This window comes from Pholis gunnellus, assembly GCF_910591455.1.
Source record: "Pholis gunnellus genome assembly, chromosome: 1".
NCBI lineage: Eukaryota > Metazoa > Chordata > Actinopteri > Perciformes > Pholidae > Pholis > Pholis gunnellus.
Genome location: NC_136528.1, coordinates 15,522,583 through 15,548,030, shown reverse-complemented (window position 1 = coordinate 15,548,030; position 25,448 = coordinate 15,522,583). Strand labels below are relative to the sequence as shown.

Sequence of the window (25,448 nt, the reverse complement as noted above, 5' to 3'; positions counted from 1 at the left end):
GAGTGAAAGGGCTTCTCACTGTTCTTTGTTTATGGCATCGTAAAGCACTTCACGTAATACCAGTGGCGGGGCCGTGCATTTTATACCTGGGCCTGCACTCGTAAAAATGAAGCTCAACACCTACAAATACATTATGAGTGCAGATACATGAATACCCGCATGACGGGATGCGGCGGCTTTAACGAACAATGAGTCAAAATCAATTCAGCTAAAACACGCATTCCGCCACACACTCAAGAGCACGGGCCATTCAAATAGTATTCATATCAGAGGGAACAATATTACCCATATCATGAAAACGACACGATAGACAAATTAACAGAGTAGTAACGCTCCTATCACTCCGTCCAGGAAATACACAACTCCATAGTTCTTGTTACTGATGGATTTATTCGTCTGTCAACACCGAGAGGGAAAATGAGTCCACTTGAAAACACACAAATCTTCAAAGTAGATCACTTACAAATGTAAACTTCAGTATATAGACCGCTGCCGCTTCGCGCGTCTTCTTGTTGCTGTGCACCGGCTAAATGTGTCCCCAGCGCAACATAGGACGTAACAATAGTTTCTATCACATATAAAACCAATATCCATATTCATGAAAAGCAAGTTGTACAAATAATAATATACAATATAAACAAGCATATTAAATAATGACATAAATAATATTTATGGAAGCTACTGAAGTTCACTTACCAGAGCTGCTGTTCACTATTTAAAGACAAAGTCCTCCTCTCTTTGTTAATAAAGACTTTAATCTCACAGTTGTTCAGTACATCCGTGCGTTTTAGTTCCAGTAAGAAGTCCTTCTCGATTCATGGACGCCAGTGAAGACAGTCGAGCCTCCCCAGTTGTATTTCCTGAACACGTTTTAACGCGTTTGAGGGCTGAAAATGTCCGCTCGACAGAGGCAGCAGATATTGGGATTGTCACCTCCCAACATGTCACGCTAGCCCACTGACCAATCACGTACTTGTAGGCCAGCTAGCAGCTCTGGCATGTCAAAGAATACGCCAAACATGTCAAACTAAAGATCTGATTGGTTGAACACTATAACAATCAACAATATCGTCCCCATTCACTTAAACTGCACATGGAGGCACTGGTGAGTCTGCAGGCCTGGGGCCTCTCTTCTTACCTAGAGACACAGAGGTGAAATCTGATTGGATAAAAGCTCTACTTAAAACAAGCTGCACTGGAAGCAGAGCAACTGAGGAAGACAGTAGCTGTGCAATGAGAAAATAAGATAATGGGAATTTTTTTTTAATACATTATAATACATGTAGTGTATTTAAGAGAAATTATTAAATTATAAAATAGTTATAACTTTGTGATTCTGTTTAGGCCAGCAGAGAAGGCTTTGCAGGCCCTGACGGCCCACCACTGCGTAATACACCTGCGCTACATGTTGTAAACTGCACCTACACACATATTAATGTTGTTCTGAATGTGATAATCTACTGAAAACACAACATTCCTTTTTAAATTAAACTAACTAATATATTGTTCTGTATACTGTAGTAAAGGTTTGTTTTGGTGCAAACACAGAAACAGATTAAAATAAAGCCTTTAACCTAAGTCCAAACTAAATGAATGACACAGCACTTTTACTCTCTCACCTCAAATCTGTTCAAAACAAGCCTGTAAAACTTCCGCAAGAGCTCCAGCCTGAAAATAATCTGTGTCTGTAGAATAACATGGGGAAGGACAGAAAAACTGGAAGACACAAAAAAAGATATAAATGTAAAGAACGCTGAAAATAAACCAGAAAATAAAACTAGCAAAAATGTGAAAGGGTATGCGGTTGGTGCGCTACCACAAATCCAAAGTGTTACATTTTGTTAAAAGTGAGCCTCACTCAGCACTTTGTAAGTGCAGGCAGAGCTGGTGGTGGCGAGTACCACACAAATAAGTCTGGAGAGACGCCAATAACCACCACAGCAACAGGCAGGTGGGGTTATTCTCTCTCAGAGCATTGGCCATGCCCTGTGGGCAGTTTCAAAAGCAACACTTGGAGGACTGTTGGTGGTCTGAAAAGCCACAATTTGGCTTAGAGTAGATCCTTCATAGGTTTGGCTTTTGCAAAAGAGGGTCTTTGTCCTTTCTGTCAGGTCAAACTCTGTCTTTTGTAATTGTGCTCTTACCTGGTTGGACAAACAAAGTTCTTGACTCATATTATTTGTAACAAATAGGGGTGTAACAATACACATATTCATATTGAACCGTCCTGTACGAGACTAATACTATTACATTTGGAAAATGCAGAAGCTTAAATTGTGGGAAATATAATGCGCTCAACAAGGCAAAACATCCGACGTAACAGACAACGTGCTGTCTTACAGCAAAAAAAACATTCTACTCTGGTGAGCCACGTTTGTTCTGGGAGAGGCACGCTATGCTAAACTAGCTTACCAGGAAAACCAACAGCAGCAGACACGCTACAAACTATCCCCGCAACGTTTTGGTAGCTATTCCCTACCGATTCAAACAGGGCTAAAGGTATGTTTATAGCCGCGGATATGAGACCCTACTCTGGAGTGGAAAACACAGGCTGTATGAACATGCTTAATATTATTGAGCCCTGTGACACTACTCATTCACGAGCCCATTTCGCCAGACCATAATTCCTGCTTTGTTAAAGAAAACAAAAGCCCAAACAGAGAGCCATGTTCTTCAGACACGCCCCCTTGAGAGTCTCACCAGCGAGGATTTGGCATATCTGCTTTTTTTGCTGTATTGAAAACGTACCGAACCGTGGCACCACTGTATAATATTGAACCAAACCAATAATTTTGTGAACCGTTACACCCCTAGTAACAAAATATGGGCAAACTGTAGTGGTGTCTATCCCAAAAGACACACAATTCAACCTCAAGCATCTGTAAACATAGACTTGCAGACATGTAAAAAAGAGGAAAGACTAGGACAGCACTCGTTAAAAGTTTGACTTTTTTATATTGCCACACTGACATTCCAGACAGGACGCCCTTCTTCAGAGTGTATTCTGGCAATTAAGCTAGATTAAAAAGTAAAATTAGAGTGCTGTCCTATCTTTACTTTTTTATCCTCTACATTAAGGACCCAGCCCCCAGTCAAGGTCTAAGCGTGAGTTGAGCGCTTTGTGTTTTAATTTGTAGCAGATGTGTACAAAGATAAGAGTGTGAACAATAGAACTGGACATACAAAAGATCATGCTGGTGTGGGTGGGTGGGTGTGAGTTGTGATGGGTGTTTCAGTAGCTTTTTAATGTCATCATTTCATCAAATTTAATCATATTTGTTTATTTACTCATCCAGCTATGAGTGTCCTTGTTGTATATTGCACCAATTTATATATAGTATTTCACAGATATTCGTCAAGTAAATTGAATTGTACTCTGACACAAGCACCCGCTGCTGACCTCATAATATTGCATTACATTGAAAAACTCAAACATCAGAAAGGCCATGTGTGTCCCCTTATGTCCTGAATACATAAATGGTTAATGTTGCTTCACTATAGGCCAACAACATCTCTACCAGTTCCACCTCCCTAACGGTTAATGAGGTGACAACTGGACTACTCAGGTCTCAAATATTGTATAGCATGACCTCTGATTTCTCCTGAAACATTATCTACTCTAATTTTAGTTTTTTAGAGTAGCATAAAAGGCAGATATATGATTTATTTGTTTAAGTTAAAACTGCTTTATCTCTGCTTTCTAAAAAAATCCAAGTGTTTAACTGAAGCCGTTAGATAATTGTTGAGTAAGCAGCTTGGTTAACAGTGTTGTGCTCGAGGGCATTTCGGTCAGATTTGTTATTAGCTGCCGCTGAGAGCCGCTAAACCTTTGACCTTCTGATTATGAGATGGTGAAGATAGTGGGTAATACTGTTGCTCGAGGTCTTGAAGCTCTAATTGTGAAAGGATGACAGTATTGGTCATTGAGTTATATTTATAGCAAAGGTTGCTGTCCAGTATTAGCACATGTGTAACGGTGGTGTCTCTTTTTATTAGCCGTCCACAAGTCCACAAACTATGTAGGTGATGTCCGCTGACCTCCACTGACCGGTTATTATGTTTTACAATCATCACGGTGTCATGATACATGGATTGGCTGGAATTTTACCGTTTCACAACAAAATATTATTTTGCTAACATTTTCCTCAGTGCAGCTGAGGTGATTTTTTTTTATATACAATGTTTCAAATTTCACTCTTGACTTGTATACACCTAGAAACAGCCTTCCTAACGGTTGGCTCACACGGTACATTTACAGTGTTGTTAATCAATGTGCATTTGTGCATGAATAGAAAATAAAGAGAACTAAAAAGACATGACATGAGATCTGGCAAACAGATGTAAAACGATATACATTATAAATGCGTTTGAGACACTAACTCACTAAGTGGAAAATTAGATAATGGATATAAATGATGGAGGATTAGTAAATGGATGGTTTCATTTAGGTGCAGGGGATGTCGACAAACTACAAGCCCACTCACTGGGTACGTGAGAGTTGCAGCTCCTGTCCTTGCCCTCTACTTTACTGTGACCCCCACAACTTTGTACAGCCAGCTTATGGCCCTGGTAAGAAAATATCACAAGAACACTGCTTTTAAAATTCCCATTGACTGTCTGAGAGTACGAATGATAAATACTTTTTGAAGGGGGTCATACTTGCACTTATATCTGTTCAATACCCAAGCGAATGCGATCGCAAATGTTGTATAAATGTATTGATGAGTTCTGGCAGATTTTTAAAGCAATGTGATGTTCTTCCACCATCTACCCACAGAAAATATTTCAGCATGACTGTAAAGTTTGATTTAGTTACAGTTTGTAAAATAATCTTCTACATGTTGTGCTTAAGACCTACTACTAAAAGAAAACAAATTAAAACTTCTCACTGAGGCCGGTGACCAGATTGGTGCATTCTGTGTTTTCCAGCCTGTTGCTCTCTTGGGATTTACCAAGCTCTTGTTCATTTATGCACCCTGTCGCTTGTTAACCAGCAGACAATGCATGTGAAGTTGTGCCAGAATACACTTCAGTCTCTGAGCAGGAATCCACAGAAGTGGTCTACAGTTGTTTTGATATCATTCTCAAGATTATTCTAAGAGCAGCAACAGCCTATTCCACTGCGTGTGTATCTAGTTGTGTTTTCAATATGTTCTTTTGCTGTGGTCCACAGTGCCCTGCATGCCACAAAGCTAATTAAATACACAGCAAGCCAAGGGGTTGTGTTGCCTGGTTGTGCCCCCACATACTCTCTCATACACTGACATAAGTGTAAAATAAACTGTGTTTATTTTGCCACCTTTAAGGGGCAGCTTACTCATGACTCTTGATGTCATCATTTTATGTTTCTTAAATCTGGCATCAAAACAGTGTTCAGACTGATGCATGGATCACAGCTGTTACCCCGTGACCCAGGCATCCATGTGACCACAGAAGAAGTAAGGAGGGCGTCCTTTATCCACTCTGCTCCCCGTAGATCACTTCAGAAGGCACTTACAGGGACACGGAAGGACTTTCTTGTTTTTGCCCCCGGGGGCTGCAGCTAGTTGAACTGAGATTCATGTGTTATTTTGAACCTGAGGAGTGTGTTGTTTGTATTTGTCAGTGAGTGCATACTTGTGTGTAGGTATCTGCATGTCTGGATGTGTGTGCCCATATTATTGCCTAACAGAGTGCAAGTTTTTCACGTGTGTTCTGGTGTTTGTGTGTTATTTTAGCCTGGAGGCTGAGCGAGTGAACTATGCCTCTTTGTCCCTTAACACCCTCTTTGCTGTCACCGTCGCTGTGCAGCTACACTGTCACACTCAGGGTAAATAACCATGCCCAAATTGGTCTTTTTATGGCCTAAAATAATAGAGTCACACCATCATGAATGTTTAATACCTTTTCCCAGGCTCTTTGCTGACAAAAGCATAATTAAGGCTTGTACATAATGCGCTGGCTCAACGGAAATGCACCATTTTCAGCAAATTCACGAGTGTGAGTTTGTGGGAAAGACTCACTGTGTAATTCTTCTAAACACGGGCTCCTGTGTCTTGCTGTTAAACCTAACAATGCAGGGTGTAACACAAGATCCGACTGTGTAGTCATTGCTGGAATGATCTTTATATTCTATGTAATTGTCAAGGAAGTTAAAGGACAATGGAGCCAAGAGTCATATGCTCAGGATAGTTTTTCAACTCTACAATCAAGCAACTGATGGGATTTTTTTCAGAACTGAATAAAATAGAGAATAGGCTGTGTGCCAAACACAGAATGTTTTTTTTGCAGCAACTGTGTCTACATCTATGAAAAAACGTTTTAAACAGACCTGCAGAGGTTGCCATGCTTTTGGTTTGCTATGAATTAAAAGTGCTCATTGTTATCACAGGTGCCGCATTCGTTAGTATTACTTTTTAGCTACTTCATTTTTGACCATATTTTTCTGGCCACTTTCTTCCTGCTTCCTTTTCTTAATTTTTTCATTTTTCTCTATGTTTTCTGTCTGTTATTTCATGTCACCATCTGTGTCTATTAATTTATCAATGAATTGCTTTATTAATTCTACATCTTCTTCTCTCAGTCTGCTGTTATTTATTACTCTATCCAGCTTTTTTTTTCTCACTTTTATAGATAGTTTTTTTATGTAAAGGACCCAAAGCATAATTAGACATATCACATTGTTGCTGTTCATTACACCAATCATTTATTGTCAATCAAATTCCTCTAATTAGATCCAAATACATTAATAATGCTGAAAAAGTCTCACTGCAGTTTCATATATCCTCTTCTCTTTCATCATTTGTTTTGGGCTAATTCCTAACATCAATAAAGAAAAACAGAAACACAACCATGATTAGCAGGAGTTCAAAATGAAAAAAAAGCTAAAATATATAAATATAAATATATATTATACTTTAAAAACACTGAGCAGAGAAAATCTGCCTAAATCAATCTTTACTTCTCAACATTGCATGTTAAATACAGGCAATGTTCTCGTTATTTCCAAATGTGGGCCTCGTGCATGTTTTATGTCCTCTTTAAGGCGATGTCTATGAGCAGAATGCTGAATAATTGACGAGACGCGATCTGGATCAAACGGAAAGCCTGCTTCTGTTTGTGCCTCTCTGTATGCACATGCTGTTCTCTCTGTGAGTGTGGCTTTGTGCACGTATGTGTGTTTGTGTGGTGGATAGACTGTGTTTTCAATGTGTTTTGTGTGTGTGTGTGTGTGTGTGTGTGTGTGTGTGTGTGTGTGTGTGTGTGTGTGTGTGTGTGTGTGTGTGTGTGTGTGTGTGCGTGTGTGTGTGTGTGTGCGTGCGTGCGTGTGTGTGTGTGTGCAAGAAAAAGAAGATTTTGAAAGAGTTGGTTGTTTTTTTCTGTAGTTGGTGTCGCCAACTTATTACTGCAGACATGAAATATGTTTGGACTTGTGGTCTATAGAAACAGATTTTTTGCTTTTTAGTTTCTAAATGAGCTCAATAATTTGGGGGCTTTTTGGCTGTTATGCATGAGTTTTGATTATGTCCACACTATCCATCAGAAAACAATTCCTTTATTGTCCCTGTCACAAAAGCTGGATTTATCTTGAATGCATTTTACAAATGTATTCATCAGTAAGCTGTTGTTTTTGACCATCCCTGTTCAAACATGCTGATAATAACAATATAGTGGCTGCATACTTGCATATCTATATATCCTACCTAGACTGATGGTACAATTATAATTCAGCAGGGAAGAAAAATAGGTGCTTTGGATAGATTTGGACATGTTATTATTTAAAGTCAGTCACTGACAATGGATGATGATGATGGATGAAAGTGGTCTTGAGATCATTGGTGGCCTGACCTAAAGTCTGGATTTGCCATGAATTTTGGCTCATGCCTTCATGTTCCCCGCAGGATGAATTGCAATAACTTTGGTGATCCTCTGACTTCTCGTCTAATGCCATTATCAGGTCAAAATCAATTTGTCCAATATTTTGGTTTATGACCAAGTACTTGCAAAACTAATGACATTCCCGTCTGCCTCAGCTGTACTTTGTGGTATGTGCCAATTGGCAAATGTTAGCAGGCTAACATTCTAGATTAATAAACATGATACCTGCTTAGCATCAGAATTTACCAAACAAAGCAATCTTTACTCGCACACACATCTTCTCACCCAACCATCCACACACACGGCACACCACACCTTATTCTCCTCCATTGCACGCTCACACTCAATTGAACCTGCCATCTTCTCTTTGGTCCCCTAATGGCCGTCTCCTCGTAGAGAGCTATTAGAGTACAGGACATGTTATTGGAAATCAAAGAGGATTTGGAGACCAGGGCGTCCTGCTGCAGGGGAAAGCACCCAGCAGAGGTCAACTTGTTACAAAAACACACTCGGTCAACCCTGACCGCTCAGATGAATTGCTTCTGAGTAAATCTCTGTTTCCATCCTCGCCATGGTTGCTCTGGTTATTTTGGAGCAATTTTTGAAGTGATTTTGAAGAACCGATGGCATGCAGTCATAATACCGGGAGTCTATGAAAGATGCTGTACATACAAACAACTATGTGTGAAGTGAAATCATTGCCTATTGTATTTCTTCCATATTGTCAGTCAAGATTGAATCTACACATCAGGATTTAGAGGTTTGGAACAGGGTTATGAAATCAACAGATGACCTCTTAAAATGGTTTGATGGTTAATACGGAAAAATGCTGTTTTTGGTTCCTTTTGCCATGCATTCTCTCTTATTGCATTCAGCGGCGTAGTCACTATACATCCAGAGTTTGTAATTCTGATCACAATTCTAATCATCTGATTACTCAGATAACAAGCAAACAACATCTGTACAAGAGTGCTTCTTTCTGCTAGTTAGTGTGCCTTGAAGTTTGTATGAAAACAACAAACATTATTTTCAAGAGCAAACAATTGGAATACCTGACCAAAATTGCACTCTGTCAAACCCTTTAGGGAAAAACTCGAACAAGTTGGTAATTTTGTAGCACATGCTGCCATAAGAGGTGTCCCGCATCTGTCTGTATTACATACTTTCTATATAATTGAGATGAACTGAAAAAACACAACAGTGTTTATCTCTTATGATTAAGGTAATTCATTAAGAGGCAGCTGGATCTTGTTGCCTGATCAAGACTGTATCAAACAAAGTGTTTTGTGTCAGTCAGATAAGACAGCAGAGACGCCTTATTCTTATTTTCATTATAAAAAATAAATAAATGAATCTGGTCAAAAATATTCAGGAAGGTGATTGTCGTTAAGGTTAGTGTTGGAGAGCTAAAATGACAGCAGGTAAAGTGTTAGTTTTTATCGACATTACAGTTTTCCGGTTTTCCAGCTAACGATATGATAAATGAACACCCAAAGTTCCAGGTAACTTTGGTAACTCAGGTGACCTTGTAGATTTGAGCCCAGTTTGGGACTTTTACTGTGTAATAGAGTATTATTTTTATTCCACTTACTTCCAGACTCTCTCAATGTAAACTACTCTACAATAAAGCACAAAAACCTTGAAATGAAAATCTGTACAAATGCTGCACACTGTTGTGTATAAATCAGTAATAAGTGAAAAATACTACTGGCCAGTTCCTGCGAATAAGTTGCTGTTCTTTTTTTAAATGTGATTTTAATGAGTGGAAAAGAAACAGTCTATTTCTGTAATAATACAAATACAATACAAACATTGTTAAATTGATATTTTAGTCATGAATAATTTAGCACGAAATAAAAGTAGCAAAAAGATTTGAAAACATGATATAAACCAGAGCAAACATGGAATGGTGTGTCTGGGATCAGAAATGATTATATATTCTTAGTAGCTATCATTGGGTTGGAGAGGGCTGGGGTCACTTTTTATCACACAGTATTCACTTTATAACATATCTTAGATTATGTGCTTTCTCCACATGTGTTTGTCAAAGCTAAGGGCCACACTCTAAGGGAGAACTAAAATGTCTTTGTGTCAGCACCACTGTGTGGTGTCTATGTAGAAAACAATGCCAGACCCTCAGTGCAGCTTGTTATTTGGAAGCTTAGATGTGCAGTACATTAAAAGCTGTGGCTAACAAAAGCAGCATAGTGCAACTGATATAAGCTGTTTGCAAAGGCAGGACATTGGGGAAATCAGAAGCTTCATTAAAGTTTCATATTGTGTTTCTGTACACTTGCAGTTTCATCTTGTGTCTCTATTTACTTAAGGGCCCAAACTGAATAAAGTTAGACTCACCCTGGGAGCTTGGATTGTAAAAGCTTTAACAACACAATTGTCATGTGAAAAAAAAGGAGAGGGATCGTCATCGTTTTATCCATGACCATGAATCTTTTAACATTAGGGCAGCAGGAGGAATTTGTGTGTGTGTGTCTTCCAGTGGGATGTTTAGTTTTTGCACAGCACAAATATACGTTGCGTTAATACTAGAGTGAATTCTGTTTTTCAATGTTTGCTAATAATGCACTATTTATGCCGTATATGGTCATACAATGTGGTCTGAGTGACTCTACAGTGTTTGTCCATTTAGGGGATCTACTTGAGAATCTACTTGTCTGTATCCGCTTCTGTCTGTGTCAATCTGTCACTTTTCCCCTTTTCCCACATTCACCGCATTCGTAGTGTCAGGAAACAGACAGAATGACAGCAGATAGTCACTCTCACTCACTCTCTGACACACACACACACACACACACACACACTCACACACTCTATCAGGGCATTAGTCAGCTAGGTTTCCCCATGCGCTGCAAATGATCTGTGAAAATCATACAGAAATCCTGTGCAAGTCTTGGACACACAAACGTATGCATGCACATATTCACAAATTGAAGCAAGGTTCTTGCTCTTTTGCCATATCTCTTTCACACATGCACACGTGGTAGATATCAAGAGGCAGATATCTTTGACAGCTGCCCAGGTTTGATGGCCTGTTCCTGGCAGAGCTGGATTTTATAGAGGCTGGTGGTTTCTCAATGTTAAGTTTCCTGCTGGGTCTTTTGTCCCGTTCTGTGGTTATCATCTTATAAATGAGGGTGTCCACGGGGAGATGAATGGAATGGAAACTTCACAGAGCACAGCAATGAATCACTGAGAAAATCTCTAATAACAGAGACAAAAAAAATGCTTCCGTGCATTAGTGTAAGCAGCTTAGCCAGGTCCGACGCAGTGTACAAAGCTCAAATTACATTTTTTTTAAATGATGAAATACTGAATATTGACTGTAGCATGCATTTTGTTCTATTTTACAACTTGTAACCACATTTAGTATCTGAGCAACATTTTAATGAAATTCTACAGTAAAAAGTAATTTTCCAAAACCATCAGTTTGTTAATAAACATACAGTAGCACTGAATAATGACGCTGCTTTAATTCTGTAGATTTCGAAGCAATTTTGCAGGTCATTGAAAGTCTAATCTGTTTGAAATTGCATATTCATTATACATTGCTTAGTTTTTAGCACAAACAGTCAGAATTCTCAAATAAATATATATACATCAGAATATAATGTTAAAGCCCTTCAGCAACTTGTGCAGCTTTGATTTTTTGTTGTTAAACTATTGTGAAGATGATTTGATGAAACAGTTGTAGACACAAGTGTTCACATGATAGCTTCAGTGTCGTACCCATTCTGACTCACGCTTCGTTCCTGTCACATTCAGGCAAAGTTTCTGCACACTGTACCTAGCTTTAAGGCGTGCAAGATAGTTTTATCACATCCTACGAATTTGACAATCTTACCATGCCCTTGTGACTCACCTTTTATTTTAGAGAGAAAGCTGCCTCTGTGTATTTGTGTGCCCGTCTTTACCCGGAGCTCTAACCTTCAAACTACAAAAATGCTCTGATGCTGTGCTGAGGCGTTACACACACTTAGATGGAGGTCCAGATGCGATTGTGTGTGTGTGTGTGCACGTGTATGTGACACAGCCCTCGTGTGACAGCTGGGCCCTTTTCAACGAAACTCAAAAATCAACCATGCTTATCCACACATTGTGTCTCTCTAACGTCGCAACCAAAGATGTGTTAAATACAAATACCAACCTCTTTCCTCGATCACTTGGGACCCTGCCGAACATAGTAGCTGCACTACCAGCTCACCTCTTTTCTATAGCTTGCATCATGCCTTCTTGCTAGGGAGCAGCATGTTTGACACAGGAGAAAGGAAGTGAGGGACAGGGCCAGAGAAGAGAAACATGTGAAGGAGAGAGGTAGAATAGAAAGGCAGGAAAAGTGGGGAAAAGGCTACCCTGCTGTTGGCAGAAATTGTTTCCATGATGTTTGAAGTCCGCAACATTCCAATTGGGCTGCAAAGAATCGGGATTACACACACACACGCACACACACACAACTCTGCCCTGTAAGAGATAGAGGCAAGGAGCGGTGAGGAGGGGATAGAGAGGGAGGGATGGTGATGAGGAGTGAAAGTGGCAAGTGAGTTTTGGAGAGATGGCAGAAACCAGGGGAGAGCAGCCTCCATGCTTGTGACAGCAGCTGAAATCCTATCCGCTGGAGGAAAAGGGAGATGACACTCCCATGAAGGAAATGCACATGGAAACGAGGCAAGAGGGTAGAAAGAGATAAAAATGGCAGAAGAAATATATGAAGAATAATGTGTGAGAACATCACAGCCAGAGAGGGAAATGGCAAATCACAGATTGTTTGGACATTTGTGCTCGTTAGAAGCCATGATCAATGGGCGACTGTTTGGACGCTTTTTGGTCAGTGTGGGTGGGCAATTCAGCCAACAAACAGCACTTGTTTACAGTAGTGTCCCAGTTACCAAATCTCATCCCTGCCTCACAAAACATTGCCAATGTTTTGCACAGTAAAGGCGACAGCAGCATACAGATTTTTAGATTTTTATAAAACTGTACCATGTGATTTTCTTGCTTTTAATTTTTCTGTGTGGCACAATTAGGCCTCAACGAACAAGCTTCTGGTGTGAAAAAAACCAATACTCTCCTCCTGCAGCAACACATGCATCCTCATGTTTATATCTATTGTTCTTTCGCTGTGTTTTGCAGACCTTGACAAACCTGTTCTGACGGTGCACCAGACCATCAGCGATGTGCGTGGCAGTTACTACCAGGAGAAGACGGTGTTCCTGCGCTGCACCGTCAACTCCAACCCTCCCGCACGATTCATCTGGAAACGTGGGAGCATGCTCATCGAACAGAGCAAGGACAACGGAGTGGACATCTACGAACCGCTTTACACTCAGGTACACACAAACACAGTGCAGAGACACACGGCCAAGTTTTACATCACACCCTGCTTTCTGCTCTCCTCTCAATCGTCAATTCATTTACTCTAAATCTCTCTTCCTTTTATTTATTTTTTTCAAGATTAACATTAACGGTTCACACACACTGTTTATGCACTATGGTTGGTCCTATTCAGTATAACACATCCATTGTCTTTGTAGTGTTTCACCACTATGTGGATGCTAAATCAGAGTAAGGGTAACATTAGCAGCTCTGCTCTTCATTTGATTTGGCAAGTCTATCAACCTCAGCCAAACTCGCTGTTTGATATTATGTCATGTTCGTCCAAACACATCATAGTCCTCGTCCTAAAAGTGAGACGTACTGCTTGAAAATACAAAAAGTGTTTGTCTTTATCAATCGTTAGCACGACTGCTCCCTTTTTCTCCACTTATCAAAGCATCAGTCAGCCACAAAGCAGTGCCCCTCGAGTTCAATTAGCTAGCAGCAGAGCTGTTCCCGGGGCTGCCTAAGACAACGTCGCCCACTGTAGCAGGGAGACAGTTATACAGTATCAGACACAACTTCTTGATCTGAAAAATGATCAGAGATGTTGAAAGAGATGTGAGAGTGCTTCTGTGTGTCCAAGAGAGCCGTGTATGTCTACATGAGCGGCACAAAGAAATCTACTGGAGTAGAGAGGGACATTGTTTTAAGAATAGTCAGGGAGAGGATGGATGGTTTTAGCTTTAGTTTTTGCACTGACAATCAGATCACTTTCAATTTCCTAATGGCCCCATGGGAAAGCCGTTAGAAATTCATCATTCATATTACTCTATATGTAGATTTGAGACGCTTCAGTTGATAATCAGGTCAGACATACAAACGCAGTATGTGGTTGTGTGTGTGCTTGTGTGTGCGTGTGCTTATCCAAGTGTGTCTTTGACCCTGTTTATCACAGTGCGGCTCATCAAAAATTGAAGTGACTTTTACACAAGATTACAGCCCAGTTTAGAAAAGCCTGAGCTTTCTCATTGATGTAATGTTATGTGTTATAATGGAAATGTGGTCATATTGGATTTATTGTTAGATTCATGCTTATATACGCGTTTCATAATTTTTTTTCTTCTATTTTGGCATGATGTTGTTTTGTATGTCTGCTTCATCCCATCTAGGGTGAGACCAAGGTGCTGAAGCTTAAAAACCTCAGACCCAAGGACTTTGCTGATTACACGTGCCAGGTGTCCGTCCGCAACGTGTGCAACATCGAAGACAAGTCGGTTACCTTCAAGCTCACAAATGCCACATGTAAGTTATTTTTTAAATACTGTGAAGACAAATAAATGCTTGCATGTGCACACACGTGTACATGCTTTCTCTGATTTTCTCCTTTGCTATCAATTTCATGCTTTTGTCTTTTCTCTGCATGCCCGTTGTCTCTCTTGCTGTCTGTCTCACTCTCTCTCTCATTGTTAAAATGTCCCCCATCTTTACTTTTGAAGTATTCTCCTTTTCACCCTCTCATTAATGTCTTTCTCTCTATGTCGTCCTTTCCTTTACCTCCACCCTTTGACTCTCGTATTTGCCCTCAGTCTCTCTACCTGCCTGCCTCCCAGTGTGCCATCTGTCTTGTTTTTCTGTTGCTGAAAGCTCATCTCAGGGCCGTCCGCTGTAATTCAGTTGTCACACTCCCTGTTATCTCCAATTCACTCTACACCACTCTGTCCATTCTCCACGCCACCGCTCGGCAACTCTGTTACTTACGACAACATTGTTGACGTTGACAACCCTGTCATGTACACCACAAGGGAAAACCCCCTTCTTTTTCTATTTGGTTTATTTTCTCTTCTTCTTTCCCTTTTTTCTTGCCTCATTTTCTAAATGCCAAACAGTCTGTTGTCAAATCTTGCATACAATTAAGTATCTTATATTCTTTTATATAAGTTATGTGGGAGAGAGATAACTGGTTGCTCTGTGTATTCAACCGTAAATCAAAATGTGTCGGGGGCTCTTGGAAAACGTGGGGGAATAAACAGGAATTACCTTCCTGGTTTTATTCAGATGCACCTTGTTGTCAAATTTTTGAAACGTGTCCCACATGCTCAAGAGCCAATTGAAGATAGATTTTAAGACTGTCCAGGGTTTCTTATTAATCCAGTGTTTCTCACTGTCAGAGGGCCTGAATAGATACGCACTGAAAATGTGGATATAGCAAAGTTGTAATTTTTGCTTCAACTGAAATGGTCTAGAAACGCAGCCTTTTGACCGAAACGTAGCTTCTTTAAATCTCCAAACTGGTAGTTAAAATGAAAGATTGATACTCCCTTAAAGCAATAGTTTGACATTTGGCGAAATACACGTGTATCTTTTCTCGAGTTAGATGAGAAGATCTCATACTTCTCGGTTAAAGCTCCAGCCTGCAGCCTGTTAGCTCTGCTTAGCACATGGACTGGAAACAGCCTGCCTCATCTTGTCATCTTGCACCTCTAAAGCTCAGAGATTGACACATTTTAAATCAACACGTTATGTTTGTATGATAGCTGTCGGCAAGAAAGCAAATAATCCTGTTTCTTAAAATGTAAAACTATTCCTTTTACGTCAAATTGCCCTTGAGCAAGACACTAAACTACACCTGTTTAGAAGACAGTTGATGCTCTGTGCTGTTCAGAATAGCAGATCTGAATGTGATACAGAAAAAGGCAATTAAGGGGATATTCCAAGGTTAAAAAAGGAAACGGCAAAGACGTCGGTCTATAATTCTGTAACATCACAGTGTTGTTCATAAGCTGTAATTTTTAAGAATCGCTTCTCTCATTTGTATCAAAAATATCATATATGAATGTTGCTTTAATTCAACATGGTTGTAAGAAAACAAAAAAAACAAAATAAAAGTACATTATTTTTTAAACTGCATTAAAGTTATGTTTCACACTTAAGAGTAAAGAGAAAAAGGTTTCTTTTTGCTACGTTTTTATGATGGCCACTAGTCTCCATGACTTTTTACTCCTACTTTTTATTTACAGACTTTGCTCTGAAGGAGAGGTTATCAATTGAGCAATAAGGCCTCTTTCAGATAAGAGATACATTTTCCCACGAGTCTTCTAAAGTGAGCTGAAGGTGGGAAAGATAAAAAAAACAACAACTCTGTGATAAAGTTAAGAGGTGAGAAAACAGAGTCTGGAATCTCTGTTTAAGAATGGGCGTGAGAAAAGAGTTAGAAAAAAAAGGAGGAAATTAAGGACTGAGAGTGAATCTGACAGAAAATGACAGATGGACATGGCTTGCTGAAATGCTCCGGAAAAACAGGGTGACGCTAATGATTCAGCCTCAGGTGAATGACACATACTATCCATTATAGCAGCACACACATAGGACCAGAGATGATACATTATCGGTTATAATAAAAGTGACAACAGAGAGTAACCAAAATGGAACATTTTCTTAATTCTTTTAATTTTACCTTTATTTAACCAGATAAGTCAATTGAGAACCAGTTCTCATTTACAATGACAACCTGGACAAAAAGGCTGCTACAGGAGGCAAGTCATTACAAAACTAAATAAAACATATAGATACATCTCAAACAATCGCATACAAAAATTACAACATCATAAAATATACAATATAAAAAAAGAAACAGTGTTCAAATAACAAGAGGCTAAAACATTTGGGGACTTAAAGTCTGAATACAGATTGCAGCTGACTGGCTGTGCCATGGTTCTGATTTATTTGAACACATGAATTGCTTTTGAATGTACACATATTTTAAATACTATTCAAAAGGTATAAGAATATGGCAGTCTGTGGTGCTATCCCTTGCTCATTTTTCATTCGTTAGCCCTCAGATCACTGGATAATCTCTAACATGTCCTATTTTACAAAAGTGTTTGTTAAACAGTCACAAACGTGTTGTTGAAAATCAACTGATATGAAGGAAGGAAGGACAAACAAGTCTTAATGCTCTAGCTCTATGTGAAAGGTGTTCCTCTCTCTCATTCCCTCTGTCTTCCTGTCTTTCCCTCTTGGACTCCTGCAGCCTGGATCAATTGTCTCCCCGCGGCTCCGTCAACACACACACACACACACACACACACACACACACACACACACACACACACACACACACACACAGCCAACACAACAATAAATATCTGCATGGTGCTGACATACGGTGGCAAAAGCCTGCCAAAACAGCCAATCTGGCTGGACCTCACAGTCTCATGGAGTGACAGAAAACACACTGCTTAGTGTGTGTGTGTGTGTGTGTGTGTGTGTGTGTGTGTGTGTGTGTGTGAGTGAGAGAGAACAGGATAGAGTAAGCTGCAATACAGTGTATTGGTTAAACAGTTTTTCGCCGTTGCTTTGAGTCTACGATAAGAAATGTTCAAGTCTGAGAAACATTTCTTAAAAAAGTCCCAAAATAAGTCCCTACCAACTCCATTAACATGTTTTCACAGATTGTACACCCATTGCCCTAGACCTCACATTTTCCCACTAGAATGAAGAAGTGGTATCAGTACAATAAACGCACTACAATGTTACTCCAAAAGATACATCGAAAGTTAGCTAATTATGCCAGGGACATACCAAGCACCGGTTAAGTGCAGCTCGTCCCGATAATTAGCCGGAAGACTTGTTCGTGTTTCAGGGCGGCAGAAATTCTTCCTACATAGATCAACATGTCACAGGAGTCACAGGACTCTGTTTACTGATTCTCTAGCTGCCAAAAGTTAAACTATCCCCAACTTTTAGTTTTTCTGCACTTCGCTGCGGGATCAAACAGCCTGAGCTCAGGGTGACTTGCAGCAACTTCCCATAGACATTGCATGGCAGCTCACCGCAGGCTGCACTTGCTTAGTTCAGGCAATATAGTCCTAAAGAAATAAATAGGCAAAAGTTATACAGAGTTTAAACTTGATCCAGCTACAGAAGACAAATAACACTAAGTGTAAACATATTAATGTTATCTCTGAAAATTTCAACTCAAATCCCCAAAATATCAAGAGAGACAAATGGGGAAACAGAACAGAAAGAAAATTACAAATAGAGAGCAGAGATAATGAAATAGATACACAGAGGGCGAAGACTAGGAGAGGGATAGACAGACAGAAGGGCAAATGATAAAGAGAGATTGTAAAAGAGGAAAACAAACAGCGAGTTGCTGTTTTGTTTTTTATCCTCTATAATATTTATCTAACAAGCGTATTTTGTTATTCCCCACTGAGCTCCTTTTTGTCCTTGTGGCGTCAGTCACTGCTTAGATTAGATTTATCCAACTAGGTCACGCCATCACCGCTGATTCACCGCGCTGGGACAAGGGGATTGATTGATTTTTATATCATAATCCCAGCCTGGGATTTGAGTACGGGGCTTCTGCCCTCCAGCAACTGCTGACAGCGGGTAAATCCTCATCCCCTGTCTCGCATAAAAAGAACACAGGGGCAATGCTCCGGTGCTCGTCACGTTATTTAAAGTGGTGTAGCAAAGGGGTGGAGGGGGTAATGGAACAAGGCCTGGACATGTGGAGGGATGGAGCAAAACAGTAGATTGCATTAGATTGATTTCCACCGTAACTGAATGTGAACTTTTGATTTCGTCACATATTGTTTGTTTAAAATAAATGGAGAGAAATATAGAAAAGTCATAACTTAACCACTTGGCTAAAGCCTGAATACCACCATCGCACATGGCCTGCAATCTTTTAAAGTAGCTAATGTACAACAGAACGGATAGAAGAAGAGGGCAATCTTTTTTTTGCTGGACCTAAATACAACAGAACACTGAATAAGACATGTTAGATGACCAAACTGTGACGGTTAACTTGCATGAACTGAAAACTGTGAAAGGGTTAAAGTTGTAAGACGGAAACGCATTCAACGTACAGACGGGAAAACGCCATGGTAGGGACCTGTCAACCACCAGGTAGCCTGCCGTAAAGCATACCCTGCTTTATCCTCAATTTTACCCTCAATGGGACCATCATTTACTAAATGAATATCATGCTGTATTGAAGAAGAGTTGAAGATTGAGGTCATAAACTCATGTTTACAATGTTTTCTAAAATAATAATAATACTAAAAGTCTCACAGACTTCTACACAATCAAACTTATTTTTTCAACCAGAGGAGACGTCCCCTGTTGGCTATTGGAAAGAATGCCAGTTTAAGGCACTTCCGCAATGGCATCACTTTTCAGATCCGGCGGTTGCTGCATGTGTTGGACGAATGATTTAAAACTGTTCACAACCTCTGAGCGGACTGTAAATCTGAACGATGGGAGAGTTGATTCAGTATTTTATTGATTACTGTAATTCTTACTACAATATACCTTCACAATAATATGACAGTCGTACAAGTGTGTAATATATATGATGAGATCAATAGGTGGCAAATCCTATAGCGTATAAATTCCCCCTTGAAAAGTTAAGGATCGATGGGCAATCTGCAATAACCCTTAGTACTGTAAAACTTCTGCGGTGGGACATTGTACTGCATCTGTGCAGCAAGTTTTATGTGAGTAGAATCCATGTCTGAGAGTGTTCATGTGGAAGAGAGAGAATCAGGAAAAAATTACAGAAAAATGAGAGGGAGAATAAAAAAGACACACCTTTGACATAATCTAAAAGCGTTTATGGATTTAAAGTGTTCACCTGTTAGAATACTTACTCTTTGTTTGTACTTTTGATTTGTTTATTTCCATACAAACGTATATAGCTGTATGACTAAAAGATCATGTGTGTCTGTGCTGTATGGATGTAGGTTAAAGGCCTCCCACATGGACTTTTACACTGTTCAGTTCCTAAATGTCTCCACCAGGACATTTCTCCTCTGGCTTCAAATCCAGTCCAGTCAGGGGATCAGGGTGGGGATGTACAGCCACACTGGCTGTCAGGAATCAATCTGCTTGTAAGGCTGCTCTGATCATTTTTGGTGAAGTTACAGGAGAGGGCTATCTCAGAATTTCAGGTCTGTTCCCTCTTTGTTTGACTTTTCCAGTTTCAAAATATAATGCTTTAATTATACAAGTTAGCATGCAGCCTCTTGTCAGCAGGGCTCTGCTTCACTCATACTCATACCCATGACCTGCACTCTGCAAATGTAAGATACCAATTGCAGTTTTGGGACTTAAATTGGCAACATTCCGGTTACAATCTGAATCTTTAAACTATTTCCTAAAGGTTAACCTCTTAGAGTCCACCTGCCTGCCGGTGGGGTAGGATTAAGGGTGAATAATTGGTTTTGAGTGATGGTATTAGAGTTTTATTTATTTATTTATTTATTTTTTAAATAGGGCTTAAAAGGTTACAAACAATGTCCTCAATTGTCCATTAATCGTAAGCAAAATATCATTCCTAGATAAATATAATATCTCAAGGTCAGAGTATGGGGTTGGGCACCATGCAGTGCACTTAAAAAACTCTGAGGTTCATCTCCTCACTTTGCTTCAGGGTATTTTGTCTGTATAGAGGTAATAACCACCGATCCTCCATTTCCCAAACACACACCTGGGACATTTCCTCCTACTTGGCACCAGGGGTCGGCCAACATGCCCCCTCATAATATTATTGACTGACGTAAAGGTGTCACCCACTGTATTCCCGGGTGCAAAACACAAACATACAGAACTTGTCATCATACACTTCTATCTAAACCTTTAAGCTTTTATTTCCAGCTGTTTTCCCCTCAAGAACCCACCTGCCTTTACCTCATAGATTCATTAATTCCTGCAGTACAGCATGGCAGTGAGAGAGAAAGCAAGTTATAGAGAGAATCGAGTGAAAAAAAAAATGCAGAAAGAATGAAAACCAGGTTTAGAGACAAGGGAAGGTAAAAAAGACAGATATTGAAGATACAGAGGTGACAAAGTGACAGAGGAAAAAAGCGAGAGAGGGAGTGGGATAGTGTGAGCGTGGTAGAGAGAGGCATTTGTTACCTGGTTGTAAACCGCTGTGCTGCACATAAATCCCATTACTTTGGGAAGAGCGCTGGCTGATCCCACCGTTGCTGTCACCCACGCATCCCCAGGAAATTGAAGCTATAATTCTGAAATCCTCACTTCCTCCCTCCTTGCTTCACATAATGTTCTCTTATTTTGTCTTCTTCTCAGACTTTTGTGAGCTACACTTTTGGCATTTTCTGTTCTTTTAATTTGTTAATTCATTTGATAAATTGCAACACTTATTTAAACCGCTTACATAAAGATTCACCTAAAGCTAATTTACGGTCCAATTAACCTGACTTGCACATCTTTTAGTGTCATGTAGGACACTAGTGCACTCAGAGGGAAACCAAATAAGCAGCATACATACACTCTTTGACTATTCAACCTTAAAATGTCAGTATAATCAATATTGACAACAACCAGGGCTTTAATATATATCCAATAGTGCTGATGCTCTATTTTACTGTAACTGTAGTTAACAAACAAACAGTTTTCATGAAGGTTCGTTGAATACTAGAAAGGCTCTTCAGGCTCACAGGGGTTTACTTAGCGTTGTGATTTGATACAATGGAAGTGGACAGTGTTATTTATGTGCTGATTGCAGTTGTTACACCAGTGAAATGTCTTGTCAGCTTGAGAGCCATCACTTGTGAGATTAGCTAAAGAGATGTCCCATTAGTGTGTGATTTTGCATGCACATTTTTGTCACCCATGTAATAGTGTACAAGCCTGTCTGTGTGTGTGCACGGCATTCGTGTGTTCTTGTAATAGTAGAAACATCCGTCGGTAAACTAGTTTGTTGAGCCTCCGTGCACCTCTTTCATTATGGCGATTGCAATCTGTTAAAAAAGAGATTAGATGAGAGGATGTACTGCATATAGTCTATTAGAGCAATGAATTGCTTCCTGTGCTCTGTGGGGTCGGTCTCACTCTCACTGAGGATTAACTCTCTCTCAGCTCGATAAGCCTGGATTCTCCTCCGTCTTGCAATTTAGAAGACCCGTCTGGAGTACACTCCTATAAAATGCTCAAATACAAATATTTAAAACCTTAAAAAATGCACCTATGTTCAACAAGTCAATGTGTTTCGTGGAAAACAAATCCTTTGTAAAACCTTTTAAAATAACACTTTTTGATAAGTGTTCACACGTCCATGTCTAAATAATGCATACATAACTAAATAACTGGCTGAAGGGAATGTAATGGTAAAAAATACATTAACTCAAATTGTATCATCAATGGAATGGCTCCATATCAGTAATGGCATTGGATTCATCTGATTAACACTTACTGGATCTCCATATTAAAATTGTTGGACTATTCATTGGTTTATAACAAATGGCTTGCACACATGCTAATGCATTCCTCAAACATTCATGAATGAATACTCCAAATATCATCACATTAAATATTAGTAATTTCATAATTATGAGCCACAGAAGTTTTAATATGCATTACTTCATAGGGTGATGTGAATATGAAATGTTTTGCAGTAATGGCCGTTAGAGACGAATATGTGTTGATGGATAAATGTCTCTATGATTATCTCACACCTGTTTTTATGAAGGATCAGCAATGAACCTTTGAACTTCCTCCCCATCTGCTGACTACAGAGGTACTCCATCAATAGACCCAAGACTCGAATCTTTTAGGAACTACACAAATGTACCTAACAAGTTTAGTAGTCAAGCGTCTTGCTTGCTTTATTTTGTCTCCACATTGACCCTGGAAACATTTCCTTAACAGCGTAATTTATAACTCTGCCTCCGGATGGTAATCAATATAGAGTTATCACCTGCTGCATGATGTCTTACAGGGCGCTATGGAAACACAAACTTTATCATCACATGTGACATGGCAGCTTAATAGAGAATACATATATAATTCAAAGAGACAGGTTGACTAAGCAGATTTTAAACAGAATACAATGACCTTGTTTTTCTTCTTTTTTGCTGCTAAATACTCACACAGAGAGGCAGAGTTACACACACAGACACAAAGTTGCAGCAGAGTGTGGAGCATTTTAAAGGCTTTATAAAGTGCTCAGTTGGACATTGAACTAGACAGCATAACCACATGAAACAGGGGCTTTGCCAAAGTTAGGATGTGGGAAACCCTGTTTGATACTCTATATAAAGTGCAATATTGAGAGCCTTGATTTACAGAGAGGTTTTTGACAGCAAAAACAAATTCCTGGAATTATCATGGACAAAGTAGTCATTAAACAACCAGTGGTTTTACATAAGCAAAACCACAACTCCCCGCCACCACTTGCTACAGACCATTTATTCTGTAGAAGTAAACAAATAGACAACACGTGTTTGCTGCAAAAGCCTTGCAATTGATTTCATAATATGTCAGCCTGTTTAAAAAACAAAAACAATAATAAACTATTTAATTGGATCACCCTTTAACTTTTGTATTTTCAGGAGACCCATGTTGTTTTCTTCTTTTACCAAACAGAGCCTGCTGCATTAGCTTGCCTGGTTTTTGGCCACTATAGGGGGAAGAATAACTATAAGAAGGACAGATAGGCTAAATTTACTATATGCAGACTTGACATAGCCTACTGTCATCTCATAAACCTGCCGTAGCTAACATGTTACCAGAAACTGTCCAGACTGGCTATCTGACAAATCTACATCAGTCCAAACGTCACTCTCATTTAAGCTAGCTCTGGTTTGTTTTTAACCTTCACCAACACCCGGAGCTTTTTGTTGCTAGATAGCTAATGCTAGGCACTAATTTTGTGGTCTGCTGGCTAGTGCTGCATATGTAACACATATTGTTTTTTTTACCAGCAGACTCCTGTTGCTGGAAATTGAGTTGAACCACAACGTTACAATAGTTGTCAGCAACGAAACCTCAAACGAGCTAAAAGGGGCTAACGCTACCACATTCCATCGAGTAAAGTAATGTTGGGGGTTGTCATTTTCTGTGGGTCTGTCTCTCAAAAACATTTTCACATTACATATTAATTTGATTCTGTGTATAAAAGCCACTGAAAATGGCAAGTTAAGCATGCCCTTGAACCTGAGTTTGGTTGTGTTGGATGGAGGAATGATGATTTACTTATTTTAACTACTAGGTAGCTTGTTTGCTGATTGCACACTTTTGCATTATATGACCATATTAGCACTGACTACGTTACATCCGCATGCTACACCTATTGATAACATTTCCATAAGCCACAGATCTAGCTTGTCATTTGCCACAGTTGTGCTGAAAGTTGAGCAGGACAAGCTACCCTGTGCACATCTTTCACCAGCTGGCAAAGTTGCACACACACAACCACCAGTGACATTACCCGCTGAGAGAGAACGCCTGAGAGTCAGTAACACTACACTGCTGGATTTATGACAAGTGGACTCAAACACAGACTTTGTTACACTTGGCAGATAAGATGTAGATACCAGCTTCCGCACAGTATCTGCAGTGGATTTCATTAAGTCAATGAAAAAAACAGGAACAACCTGTGACTTCCTCAGCCTAATTGATGCAACTGAGCCATCAGTTGGCACATATGAGCTGTTGTTTCCTGACAACTCTCTTGGTGGTGATTTTGAAGTTAAACAGTGCCTATGTCCTTTTTCCTTATATGCAAATGCACTGTACAGTTTATCAGTGGATGTCTTGGAAAGCTGTCTTATGAGTAAACTACTCTCAAACTAATCTCTGCATTCTATTTTCCCTCTGTATTTGGTAATTGTGCAGACAGTACACAGTGCATGATGCCATGTAGTTATCACGGTGTGTGTTTGTGTGTGTACATTCTGCTTTCACGGTAGCTCCCTCTTTCCCAACCTTCTCTTACATTATTGATAACCTTTATTTTATTTTTGGTCCTCTCCTGCTTCATTACAGTCGTTTATTGTCTCCTTCCTCTTCAGTTGTTCAGTACTGTACCGTGTTGTGTGTGTGTGTGCCCTGCACTCCATCTGCTCTGTCCTTTTTTGGTATTTTGAAACTGCTGTGGTCTAATCGATCTCTGTCTAGCAACAAGAAGACCCCCCCCCCCCCCCCCCCTCTGCACTTGCATTTTGGGTCATCCTTTATTTTTCCAGGTAGGTCAGTCATAGGAAAATGAAGCAGTGGCTTGGGGAAGATTTGGGCAATATGAAATGTATGGGAACAAGACTTGAATTACTTTTGCTTTACTGATTGGTGAGTACTGGGGAAGGGCTGGAAATTCACACACCCTTACATCAATGCACAATGGCTCACAGGCAAGCGCACACACACACACACACACACACACACACACACACACACACACACACACACACACACACACACACACACACACACACACACACACACTGTGG

At 39.8% G+C, this 25,448-nt stretch overlaps 1 protein-coding gene across 1 annotated transcript in view; it reads left to right on the top strand.

Moving 5' to 3' along the window:
- mdga1 (MAM domain containing glycosylphosphatidylinositol anchor 1) overlaps nt 1–25,448 on the top strand; it is a gene marked incomplete at both ends in the record, with an annotated part of 157,901 nt that overhangs the window by 82,264 nt on the left and 50,189 nt on the right. Inside the window, 2 exons of the mRNA XM_079186174.1 lie at nt 13,003–13,199; nt 14,358–14,490. Of these exons, the coding sequence (XP_079042300.1) occupies nt 13,003–13,199; nt 14,358–14,490 (330 nt within the window). The remainder of the gene's footprint in view (nt 1–13,002; nt 13,200–14,357; nt 14,491–25,448) is intronic.